Below are 12,613 nucleotides of genomic sequence, written 5' to 3'. Positions count from 1 at the left end.
ACAGAACACTCTGTGATTTATTTCCAGTGACATTAACAAAATGCAAAAAAATTGACTCGCTAATTGTTTTTTTCTTTTTAAATTTGCTTTTTCTTTTTAATTTTGTATTCCTTTTTTTCTTGAGCTGTCACAACTAGCAAGTTTAATTATTTCCAAAAATGATTTGCAGTCACTGATTTTAATTGAAAATTGAAAATTAATTAATTTATAATAGGACCCAGTTTTCCTCCCCAGGACCGACCTAATAGGTTTAATCTAAAATACATTTTAGTCCATTTTCAATTATTATTAAAAAAATTATGGATTCAACAATAAAAAAAATAAATAAATCTCAAAATAATTTAATAAACAGAATAAATAGATTTACACACTTTTTTTTATATATTTCAATATTTAGACGAGTTGAAATAGTTTCAGTGATGATTCGTTTTCGATATATTTTCTTTATTTTTCAATTAATGAAGAATATTTTAATGTATATCGAGTGTTGACTCAATTGATGGATTGCATATTTTCTGATTTTTGAATCTCAGATGTTGAAAAAATGGACTATTACGTTTAATTAGTTATTTATATATATAATATGAATCACGTTTTTCGATGCGGCTCATTTTTTAGTCCCTTAAGCCGGTCCTTTTTTTTTTTATCGAGACTCTTCAATCCAGCAAACTCGTCTGTAAGCGCTCACAGATATGCATTATTTTTTTTTTTTATTTTATAACAATCAATCGACATTTTCTAGTCGATTAAATTTGAACTTGAAATTTCATGAGGTGACCTCTTTTTTCAGTAATTTTTTTTAGTTAATTTAGAATTCCGTCTGAGGTCTTTTCGCTAGCCAGGTCATAATTGCAGGTATCTCGTGAACACGCTGTTTCAAAGTGCGAAGCGCCGGGTAGTTTTCTAGGGCTGAACTTCCAAAAATGTGTTCGAAATTTTCAAGAGCCACTGCGAATACGAAGTCTGTCCAGGTAGTCTGAAAAAATGAGATTTTAAGATAAATTTAACTTTCACTTGGAAAAATTAATTTGGAAATACTTTTAACTTTTGTGAAATGGTAATTGATAATGTTGATATATACACTCTATGTCCCATATAATAACAGTTTCGGTGGTAGCATAATTAGAATTAAATTTTTTAAATAAATTGGAATGCATAATATTGCGCAATATACTCGACTGAGTACTTGTGCACTACGGCCCCTCCGGGGTGAGAGTCGCAACCGTCTGTCGCCCTGCTCCCTGAGAAACTCCATGGGCCAGGCAGTACAAAACCGGCCCGACTTTTATGGGACCTGGAGTGGATTGATCAAATAAAGTAATTTTTATGTTTAATTTACATTTGAGCCCACAGCGAATCCATTATTTTCGGCAATTGTTTTCTCGAATTTGTTTAGGTAAAAAGGAATAGTTTCTTTCATCAGCTTCACTTTTTTGTCTTCTTTCTTAAACATGTCTTCCTCCGTCCTGTATTGGAATAGCTCTGAAAATATAATTAAGGATTTAGCAGATTTTATTTTTGGTAATCAAAATAAAAAATAATACTATTTAAATAATAAATATAAACAATAAAAATCCTGAAAAATCAATTACCTGACACTGTACAATTTCTGAAAATAAGTATAAGAAATAGAAAATTCCTAAAATTATAAAGCTGTCGAAATATGAAATTTGAAACATGGAAAATTCTCGAATAATATAATTCCCGAACAGTTTATAAAATTACCGAATTTAAAAATTCCCAAAAAATAAAATTTTCGACAAATAATTGCCGAAATAGAAAATATCCGGTACTTTTTTAATAAATCATATTTGTTCATCAAAAATACAATGATGAAATATTTGGATGAAACCTTTTTTTAAAGTTTAATAATGCACTTTTTGAAAGTGATTGTTTCAATTTAAATTAACAATAATTATGAAATATATTTCTAAACACAGAAAAAGAGCAAGATTTTTATTACAAGAGCAATAATTTAAAGAACTACTATACACATTTAAAAAAAAACTTGTATTGAGAATTTTTTGTTTCAATTAGTGTTATGTCAAATTTAAACAATAATTTAAAGAAAAACATTGAACTTTACAAAAAAAAATTTTCTTCTAAAAACATATTTCATTGTCGTATTTTTAATAAATATGTAATACTTTATAATAAATTATTTCTATACTTATAAATTTGTATTTTTGTATTTTCTGTATCTTATACTATCCCTTACCCTGTTTAAGATCCCCGAGGGTGTCGACGAGTACATCGCACAACATAGCCTCCCACTCATCTTTGCCAGTGAGTCCATGTTTGCGTGACAAATACCGGGCTACCGCATTACTTTGCGATATCAGTTTTCCGTCGACTTCCAGCACTGGTAGCATTCCATAAGGCATAGCTATAATAAAAAATTTAAAAACTTTATAATCTCATAAAAGTAATAATTTTTGGGCTTTCGTTTTTGGCAGAAAACCAGTTGGGTATCCGTCAGTCTGTTCATCGTACTTCTTCCAATTAGTGGAATTAGAGAAACTAAGTGGAAAGAAAGTAGGGAAAATTAGTGAAGTAATAGTAGAGGTGATGACGGGAGGGATAGTGTAGGAAATGACTGGAGTGGAAGTTGGGGAATTGAGGGAAAACGGGGAGAGGGGAAGTATTTGAGAGGAAGTGACAAGAGGGAAAGTAGGAGAAATTAGTTTAAGTTTATTCTAGATATTAGTATTTCAAATATTTCTAAAGATTTCAGAAAATGTCAAAGAAATTTCAGAAGATATCTTAGAGTATTGAAAAGTTTAAATTAGCGGAAACTAGGAAATTATTGGAAGAAAAATAGGGAAAATAATGGGAGGGAAAGTAGGGCAAGCGAGGGGTGTGCAAGTAGGAGAAATGAGGGGGAATGAGAGGAAATTAGGTGAGTGCAAATAGGAGGAAAGAATGTAGGAAAAATTAGGGGATTGGTACTAGATGATGTGAGAAGAAATAATGGAAGAGAAAGTAGAGGAAGTTAGGTAAGTGGAATTAAGGAAATTAAAGGAAGAGGAAAGTAGTGGAAATTTGAGCAGTAGTGATAAAAGTGACGAGGGGAAGGAAAATAGAGGAAATTAGGAGAGGTAAAATATAGGAAATCAGTGGAGTGGAAATAGGGGAATTAAGGAAAAAGAAGGTAGGTGAAGTAGTTGAGATGAAATGAGGGGAGGGAAAGTACGGAAAATTAATTTGAGTGAACACCAGACATTAAAACTCCAAATATTTCTAAGATTTCACAAAATTAAAAAAAATCCGAAGATATCTTCGAGTATTAAAATATTCAAATAGGGGGAAACTAGAAATCTGAGAGTGAGAAAATAGGGGAAACGATGAAAGTGAAAGTAGGGGGAATGAGAAGAGGGGAAGTACGGAAAGTGAGAGGAGTGGAACTAGGGAAAATGAGGGTAAATGAAAGGACGACAAGTAGGTGAAATTAGGGGAGTGGAATTAGTGGAATTGAGGGAGATATAAGGGAAGGTAAAGTAGGAGGCGCGTGGGAAAATGAGGGGAGAGGAGTAGAGGCGAAGAATGGAAATAAGTAGAGGGAAAGAGGAAGAAATGAGGGGAGGATAACTAGGAAATGTGAGGTGAATTCTGGGTTGGAAACTAGCGGAAGCAAGGAGAAATGAGTAGAGGGAAATTAAAATAATTTAGTGTAAATCAGGAGAGTGGAAGGAGGGGCAATAAGGGAGAGAAGAAGTAGGAGAACTGATTGGAATTCAGGGATGGAAAAGTGGGGGAAAATATTGGAAATCCAGGTAGATGAAGTAAGAGAAATTCAGAAAAATTAGAATAGTGGAAGGAGGGGAAATGAAGGAAGGGAAGGTAGAAGAAATTAAGCTAAATGAACAAAGTGAAAGGAGTGTTGGTAAGGGAAAAAAGGCAAAATTAGGCGAAATTAGGGGAGGGAAGGGAAATAAAGTAAGGGAAATCAAGCAAGAGAAATAGGGTGAATAAGGAAACGAGAAGTAGACGAAATCAGGATAAACAAGCGGAGGAAAATAAGAGGAGTAATAGGAGTGAAATTGCTGAAGTGAGGGGAAAAGAGGGAAGGGAAATTTGGGAAGCGAGTTGTGATGAGGGAGGGGAATTAGGGGAAATTATGGTGGAGAGGGTAAGTAGGTGCAGTGCGACATATTAGAGGAAATTGTGGGGGCATAATTGAGGTCAGGAGAAGTAGGTAAAGTAATGGGGCAGGAAGTAGGCGAAGTGAGTGGTAATGAGAAGAGGGAAAGTAGGGGACATTTAGGAAGGGAAGTAGGAGATGTGAGTATAAGTGAGGGGAAGTAGACAAAATAACTAGAATTAAGGGTGAGTATGGATGGGGAATTAGTGGCTATGGAAGGTAAGTAGGGGAAGGGGAGTGTTATCTGGTGGAATGAGGAGAGGGAGGAATAGTGGAGGAAGAAGTTGGTAAAGGGAAGCCAAGAGTGAAGTGAGGGGTGGCGAACTTAGGGGAGGGGAGGGCACTTATGAGAGGGGGAAGTGCGAATTACTTAATTAACGTCTAAATAGGTGTGCGGTGTCTACTTTGACTAATTTTATTTTTAATTAAGAGAGTCATCCTTCATTAAATGCCTTTTCAGATTTTCATTACGATTTCTCCTTTTCAAAAATAGATTTCAATGAATATACTCACTTTTCTTAATTTCCGGCCAGCGTTCTTTGGGAATTCTTTCATCGATGTAATCGATACCGGCGTAAGCGAATATATAACGAATGTGTTCAGCCCTGCCTCGAGCATTGAAGTATATTAATTTGTAGTGTGTCTGATCTTCCGTCATTCTGCCACCCTAAAAAAGATTAAAATGTTTTATTATTATCTACTTTCTAATTTTTTAAAACCAGAAAAGAATTTATTTCATCACAAAATCTTATTAATTCTCTAATGGGAAACTTACGTTAAAAAATTTTTTATTGCTTCTGAAATTGTAAAAACGTTCTCATTTAAACGTATTTAATAAAGGAAAGTTGATGAAAATCGTTAATTTAAAAAAAAAATTGTTAATAGTATACATATTGAATTTTTTAGAAAATGAGGTATTGCTGATGGGCACAGACAACTGTTTTCACAGGGTCCAAAAATTGTTTGAACATATGTGTAATAACATGGAAGCCAAATAAATAAACATCAACGTTTTTTCTCTTATAGAATATTTAAATTTAAATTTTTGATTAATGACTATTATAGTTGATTTAATTAATAATCGCTTTCAAATTATATTTATAAATCGATTACTTGTTACATTTCAGTTAATACGAGGAATTTCTTCAATCCGTGGCTTCTAAAAAGAAAAAAGACATTTCTGAAGCAGAATAGATATTCATCCATCTTCAACTCTTTACCCGGTGTCCCACTTTCGAGGTTGAGCATTGAGTCGAAGAGGGACTGGCGAACTCTTTACCCTAGTATAAGAGTTGTCTTCAACCAGGCTATAAACGAACATCAATTTCTTTCGGGACAAAGTGCTGAATGAATTTTAAATTGTTCGATGAAATATAAATGTTTTGACCCGAGGTCAAAGAGACCTTTTTATAAAACCTTTTTCTTTCATTTTAGTAAAATAAAACATTCCTCTTACTTTTTATCCCAACGAAATGTAGTATTTAAAATTCGATCTATATTACTTTAAATTTGTCAAATATATTAAAAACTTGAAACGAAAAAGAGATTGAATTAGATTTTTTTAAATTGGATGCTTTCAAGTTAAAGAATATGATCGTTCATGATAAAGTTTTAAAGCTTAAAAAGAAAACATTTATTTTTATAATGTTCATTGGTATTTAATTTTTTTAACTTTCGCTTATTTTTCCGTGGAAAACATTCGCTATGTCTCCACTGTTTCCAATTTTAAAAGTAAACTTCTCTATGGCTGAAATCTTTTAAACAATTTTTTTAAAAGAGTACATTGTTTAAACACATTTAAAGATTTTTTTTTTTGAAATTGGTGAGAAGTGACGGTGAGAAAAAATTTATTTACAAAAGCTAATGTTGAAATAATTATGTTACGTAATTTTCAAACTTTATTCATAATCATTTTTCTTTTTTAAATGACTTACAATCCTCAAAATAAAATTATAATTTTATTATTAATGAGATTTCTAATGTAAGGATTTCGAATTGAAAAATATCATCATTAAATAATTTTGTTAAATCTGATTTATTTTAATTTTGAAACAAACAAATTTTCTGTTTATCCTGACGATTTTAAATGTGAGGGTTGCAATTTTTCAACTTGAAATTGTGCACATAAAAATTTGACATATCTTGAGATGGTAATTAGTGTAATTTTTATAATTGAAAATGTTATTTTTTTTTTAATTTTGCGCAATTTCAAATTAAAATGTATTAATTTAAAGAATTTCAGATTGGAAGCACACCAAATTGAACAAGTTCAACGAGACTTTTTTTTCAAGTTTCATATTAAATTCCAAGTTGAATATTTAAAAAATGTAATGAATTTTTAAATAAAAACATAGGAAATTTAACTTGTAAACTAAAAACTATTTAAATTAAATTGTTTCAAACTGATCCTGAATACGAAAGTTGTTCACATGGAACAATTGGAATTTTTCGAACTTTAACAAATCAACAATTAAAAATTAAAAGCTCTTCCAAATTTAAAAATAAGAAATTCAAAGTATTCCAAATTAAATTATATTTTTGTAATTAAAATTACAATTGAAAAATTTAAGCTCTAAAAAATAAATACTGTTTTGAATTAAATTATAACACCAAACATTAGACTCTAGATAGTCAACTTTAAAACAATAGCAAGCATTTGTTAAAACTTTATTTTTTCAACAATGTTAGTTTACAGTTTTAGATTTTACACTAAAAATTGGTATTTTAAATAAAAAATCATAATAGCTTGAACAAGATTTGCAATTTTTAACCAGTTTCATGTAATATTTACAAATTCAGGCAATGTTGGTGCAGTCACCTGATTTTGTTTTAAACAACAATAATTTGATTTGAATAAACTGATTTTTGTTTATAATTATGAAATTTACAAGCTTGACCAATTTTTGGTTTTTGTTACTGTTTTTCGTCCGAAATTGATTTTTTTTAAAGCATTACATTTCAAAGAGGATTCATCATTTTTAAACGATTTTGGGTTAAGATGGTATTTTAAATCGAATATTAGTATTTCCAAACATTTTTAAAGGTTCAAAAGTCAACTGTTGAAAATTTAAAATAATTAAAAATTTTAAAAAATTGAATTGTAAACTAGTGGAAATTCAATTTTCTTTGATTTTAAAAACTTGAATTTTTAACAGTTAAAATAATGTTTTCACAAAGTAATATGCATCCAGTAGACCCTCAGTAGGGACAGTGGTATCCCTAGTTCAAATCCGGACTGAGGCAGATTTTTTCTTGTTCCCAAAATATAAGTCCAGTAATCGGCACAATTTAATATTTTAGCATAAAAAATTAATTACTCGAAATTTAAGAAATTTAAATTAGATTAAAATCCAAATTAAAGATCCTATTTAACGTCCAATAATCAAATTGATGCAAACTCCTGTAAAAAAAACGAAAATCCAACCAGCCTTTGACCAAAGGCTGTGTTCTCATTTTTCTGACCTATTTTTTATTTTTGTCCGAAAATTATTTAATTTTTTTTTATTTATTTATTTTTTATTTTTTCAGATTACAGTAGGATTTTTGTTTTGTTTTTTATTTTTGTTTGTTAGTTGTGGTCCAAATTTGGTCGTTCGATTCTTGTTTTTTTTAACAGGAGTTTGCATCAATTTAATTATTATCCTCGTCAACAAAACAACATAATTTTTATAAATTTTTATTCGGATTCGGTGAAAATACTTCGGAATGAAGTATTCATTAGAAAATTTTCACAAGATAAAGATATGCAGTTGCACGTCACTATGTGATCTAGAAGAAACGAGAAAAGATCTGCTGATGCCTCGGTGGCGTAATTGGCTAACGCTCCACTCATGGATAGTGACGTTCCTGGTTCAAATCCGGGCTGAGGCAGATTTTATCTTGTTTCTCGAAAAATTTTACTTGCTTTTCTTTTGTATTAATTAAGATGATAAATGATATCAAGTAATAGAAATTATATTCATTTTATATTTTGATTTATAAAATGTAAGAGGCAAACGAAAATAATGATCACGTAAAAGTGAATGACTTCTTTAGTCACATATGGTTTTCTATATAAGTAATTGATGAAAGATGTTCGATTCAACAAAATTAATTAGGCCACATCTGTCCTCCCTAATGAAATCACTATCTCCTATTTTATTCCCAAAAATGATGCAGATCTCATTCCAGATTCTGCAATAATTATCAGATCCTAAATTTCGGTGGAATTCGAATTTACGAGTAGGGACTTTATTTCAACATCAGCTTGTTACGATTTTCCTTATCTTGGTGAGCGGACTCGATCCTCGAAGTCTGATAAGATGAAAGAACGCACCACAGAACATGCGAGCTGATTGTTACCCTCGAAATAAATAGGCTAAGGTGCCTCCTCTGTAATTCGAAACGCAGGACTGTTGTGGCAGGGCGAGAGACGGTTACGACTCTCGCCTCGCAAAAGCCGCAGAGCGTGAGCACTCAGACGAATATGTTGCGCAATATTATGCAATCCAATTTGAAACGGTTCAGGCGGCCCTGACTGTTTACGTTTTAACGGTACCGATTTAGTAACAAGGTCAGTGCGACGCAGCACCCAAAAGTGTTATTATATGGGACTTGGAGTGTACTTCATCAAATTCTAAATATTATAGCACATTCAAACCAATTTTTGAATTTACTTCACTTTTGATCGAGAATTCTATTAAAACAACTCTTTGACCTTGAACCGTGATATCATACAAATCGGTGAACCAATCAAAACAATTGTTCACCAGTGGCTCCATTGACTAACGAAGTATTCATCTGACGCTGGCCCAATCAGAATACTCATCTTCTCGTAAATAATTTAAAATTATACTTTTTAAACGTTAAAAAAACTTTTAACTCATTTTTAGAACACTTTTCTTAAGTAATTATAATAAATTTTTAGTGCTGTTTTAATTTCACCTAGAAAAAAACATATTTGAAAATATCCAACAACCCCAGCGAAAAAGAATTTTATTGTTTTAATTTATTCATTTCAATTTATTCTTTCCCGTTTTTCTGTTTTTCTAAAAATGTGAACTGACTAAATAGGGCTCAATAACAAAATCAAACAATTTTTTGTTGAGAATTTACTTTAAAAAAATTAAACAATTTTCTTTAATTTTTCTTTTTTTATTGAAATTTTGACTTCATGATTTAATTTTGAACTTCCTTCTTAAAAATTCACTTTAATGGTTACAGATTTAACTATTTTGCTAAAAATTATTTTTTCTTTATGGAAATTTTAGTTTGTAATTAAAAATTTTAATATTCCTTTTTTTGGTGAAAATTAATCGTTTTTTGCTGAAAAATAAACTATTTGATTAAAAATGCATTAATTTAGTTAAAAAATCGTATTTTTTGGTTAAAATTTTAATTTTAAACTGAAACTTAACAACTCCATTATTGATTTAAAATTAATCGTTTATAGTTAGAAAATAAAATATTTGGTTCAAAAATATTATATTTTGTTAACAAGGAGAGGGATGGGCGGCATGGTGTCAGGGGTGAAAAAAGAATTAGCAGTAAAAGGGAGAAAATATGGGAACATGGAGGAAAAGGATGGAACAATGATAAGAAAAATTATAATTGGGAAAGTAGAAATAGCAGTGGTGTGTGTATACACAAGAAGAGGGGAAGAGGAAGGCTGGAGAGTAATAAGGAGGTGGATGGAGGAAAATAAGGAAGAATTGGTTTTAATAGGAGGGGACTTAAATGCATGGACTGGCGAACAAGGGGGAGGGTTATGGGATGAAGAAAAGGAGGCATTTATAAGGAACTCCAAACATAGAGAGACGGGCAGGGAGGGGCGGAAGTTATTAGACATGATAGGAGAAATAGGATGGTTTATATGCAATGGCAATATGAAAGGAGATGAGGAAGGGGAGATCACATTCATAGGAAAGGGAGCAACAGTAATAGACTATATCCTGGCTGAAGAAAGAATGCGGCATATGATAGGGAGTATGAAGGTAGGGAATGAGATAGGGTCCGAGCACTTCCCGGTCATAGTTACACTAAAAAGAGGCGTCAGTAAGCGCGGCAGAGAAAGAAAAGAAAAAGGGTGCGAACGAAACACGAAAATGGGAATCTGGGGGGTAGATAAATTAAAAGAGTTTAAACAAAAGATGGAAAAGGAGAAGGTTAGGCATGAAAAAGAGGAGGGAATAGACTCGTTAATTGAAAGGTTACAGGGGTCCATTGAAAAGGTAAAGGATGAGCTGGGTACTAATGAAGAAAGAGTAGGGGGAAAGAGAGGCTGGTGGGACGAGGAATGCTGGGAGAGTAAAGAGAGAATAAAAGAGTGTGTGAGCAAATGGAGAAGAGGGGAAATGGAGAAGGAGTATAACAGGAGGAGAAAAGAACATGAGAAGATGCTGGAAATAAAAAGACAGAGGGGAAAGGAAGAATATAAAGCAGAGGTAGAAAAGGCGATCAAAGAAGGTAGGGTGTGGGATGTGATAAATAGGGATAGAGGGGAAAGGAAGGGCGTTAACGAAGAAATAGAAATGGAGGAATGGACGGATTATTTTAAAGGTCTATTAGGGGGAAAGCAAAATAAGATCAAAGGGGAAAAGTGTAGGATAGTCCAAGGAGAAACGGAGGAAGGGAACGAGATAACAAGAGAAGAAGTGGATGAGGCAATAAATAGATTAAAAAGAAACAAGGCGACGGGAGAAGATGGGATGGAGAACGAAGCGATGAAGTTTGAGGGAGAAGGGATTAGGGATGGGATGTAGAAGATCTGCAACAAGGTATGGAAAGGGGAAGCTTGGCCGGAAGAGTGGACGACGGGACTGGTGGTACCACTTGTCAAGAAAGGGGAAGGAAAGAAGGTAGAGGAATACAGACGGATCACTCTCATCTCAGTCGGCTATAAAATATATGCAGAAATCTTAAGAAATAGGTTGGAGAGTCAGGTAGAACAAAAAGAAAGTATCCCACATAATCAGACGGGATTTAGAAAAGCAGTGGGAACTATAGACAACATCTACGTACTTAACTATTTAGTTAACAGAAATTTGGGGAGAAAGAAAGGGAGACTAGTCGCTTTGTTCGTAGATTTCAAAGCAGCGTTTGACTCAGTGAATAGAAAAGTACTATGGCAGGCAATGAAAGAGAGGGGTGTAGAGGAAAAGTTAATGGAGAGGATAGAGGAAATTTTTACTGAAACCAGGGTTAGGGTGAAAATAGGTAAGAAAAAAGGGCAGGTTTTCTGGACAAGCCGAGGTCTAAGGCAAGTATGCCCTTTGAGTCCGTTACTATTTAGTATCCTATTGGCAGACTTAGAGGAGAAGCTAAAGGAGAAAGGGAAAGGAGGAACGGTTTTTGGTAATAGCAAACTATACTCTCTAGCATATGCGGAAGATGTAGTTCTATTAGCAGATGATGAGAAGGGGATGTACCTAATGATGAGAATCTTCGAAGAGTATGTGGGAACAAAAGAGCTGACGGTGAACGTAGATAAGACAAAGGTGATGTGTTTCAGAAATAGAAAGAGCAAAATAAATTACGTTTGGAAGATGAACGGACAAAAAGTGGAAATTTTGGAGTTCTTTTACCTAGGTTTTTGCTTTGAAGCAGAAGGAGGAACGAGCTGCAGGTGAGGATAAGCATTGAGTGTGCGAGTAAAGTAATGGGCCAAGTATGGAGTATAGGAAAGAGAAGGCTCAAGAACGATTGGAAAATGAGGGTCTGGTTGTTGGATGCGTTGTTTTGGGCGGTGTTATGTTATGGTGTGGAGATCTGGTGATGGAAGGAACATAGGAAAGTAAAGACCATGCATGAGCGATTTTTGAGGTGAATAATGGGGGTTAGCTGGAGTTGCTCAGGATACATGTTAAGAGAAAAGTTAGGAAGAGAAAATATGGTTACTAGACAAATTAAGAGAGCATGGAGGTTTGAAGAGAAGCTAAAAGGGGAGAGGGAAGTAAAATTGCACAAGCATGTCTCGGCGAAATTCGGAACAATGAAGCGAGAGCTAATGTGGGATAATCAAAATGGGAGGAAGAAAGGAGAAAAATGAGAAGGGTGTGTAATATTCGAGAAGGGGTTATGGAGTGGCTGGACATAGAGTTAGAGCTATTGGTTAAACAAGGAGAAGAGAGATGGACAAAGATTATAGATTCGAAGTACAATAGATGGTATATGATGGTCAAAGGGTTAACGGAACCAGAATATCTGCAAAAAATAAAAAAGGAAGAAAAATGGAGTAGGGTTGCACGGTTGAGAATAGGAGAAGGAGTGAGAGCATGCAGATATTGGATGAATGAAGAGGAGAATTTATGCAGAGTATGTGGATACGAAATGGGGTCATGGGCACACGTATTAGAGAGATGTACAGGAGAGGAAGAGGGACAGTTGAGTGTCGATGAGTGTGTAAGATGGATCTTGGATGGTAGTGGACAGGAAGTGATGTGGATGAAGAAATTGGAAGAAGTAAGGGAAAGCAAGGGAGTAGGGCAGAGCCAA

The 12,613-nt window shown here is 33.3% G+C and overlaps 1 protein-coding gene across 1 annotated transcript in view; it reads right to left on the bottom strand.

Annotated features, from left to right (window-relative positions):
• Positions 1 to 327: 327 nt before the first annotated feature.
• Positions 328 to 12,613, bottom strand: part of LOC117182038 (glutathione S-transferase-like) — a 77,467-nt gene continuing 65,181 nt past the window's right edge. Inside the window, exons 2-5 of the mRNA XM_033375057.1 lie at positions 4,655 to 4,808; positions 2,219 to 2,386; positions 1,340 to 1,482; positions 328 to 976 (exon numbers count right to left, since the gene is read on the bottom strand). Coding sequence (XP_033230948.1) covers positions 809 to 976; positions 1,340 to 1,482; positions 2,219 to 2,386; positions 4,655 to 4,799 — 624 coding nt within the window. The 5' untranslated portion in view covers positions 4,800 to 4,808 and the 3' untranslated portion in view covers positions 328 to 808. The remainder of the gene's footprint in view (positions 977 to 1,339; positions 1,483 to 2,218; positions 2,387 to 4,654; positions 4,809 to 12,613) is intronic.

The sequence above is a fragment of the Belonocnema kinseyi genome, chromosome 10 (genome assembly GCF_010883055.1).
Source record: "Belonocnema kinseyi isolate 2016_QV_RU_SX_M_011 chromosome 10, B_treatae_v1, whole genome shotgun sequence".
NCBI lineage: Eukaryota > Metazoa > Arthropoda > Insecta > Hymenoptera > Cynipidae > Belonocnema > Belonocnema kinseyi.
This window is presented reverse-complemented; position numbering and strand designations above follow the sequence as displayed.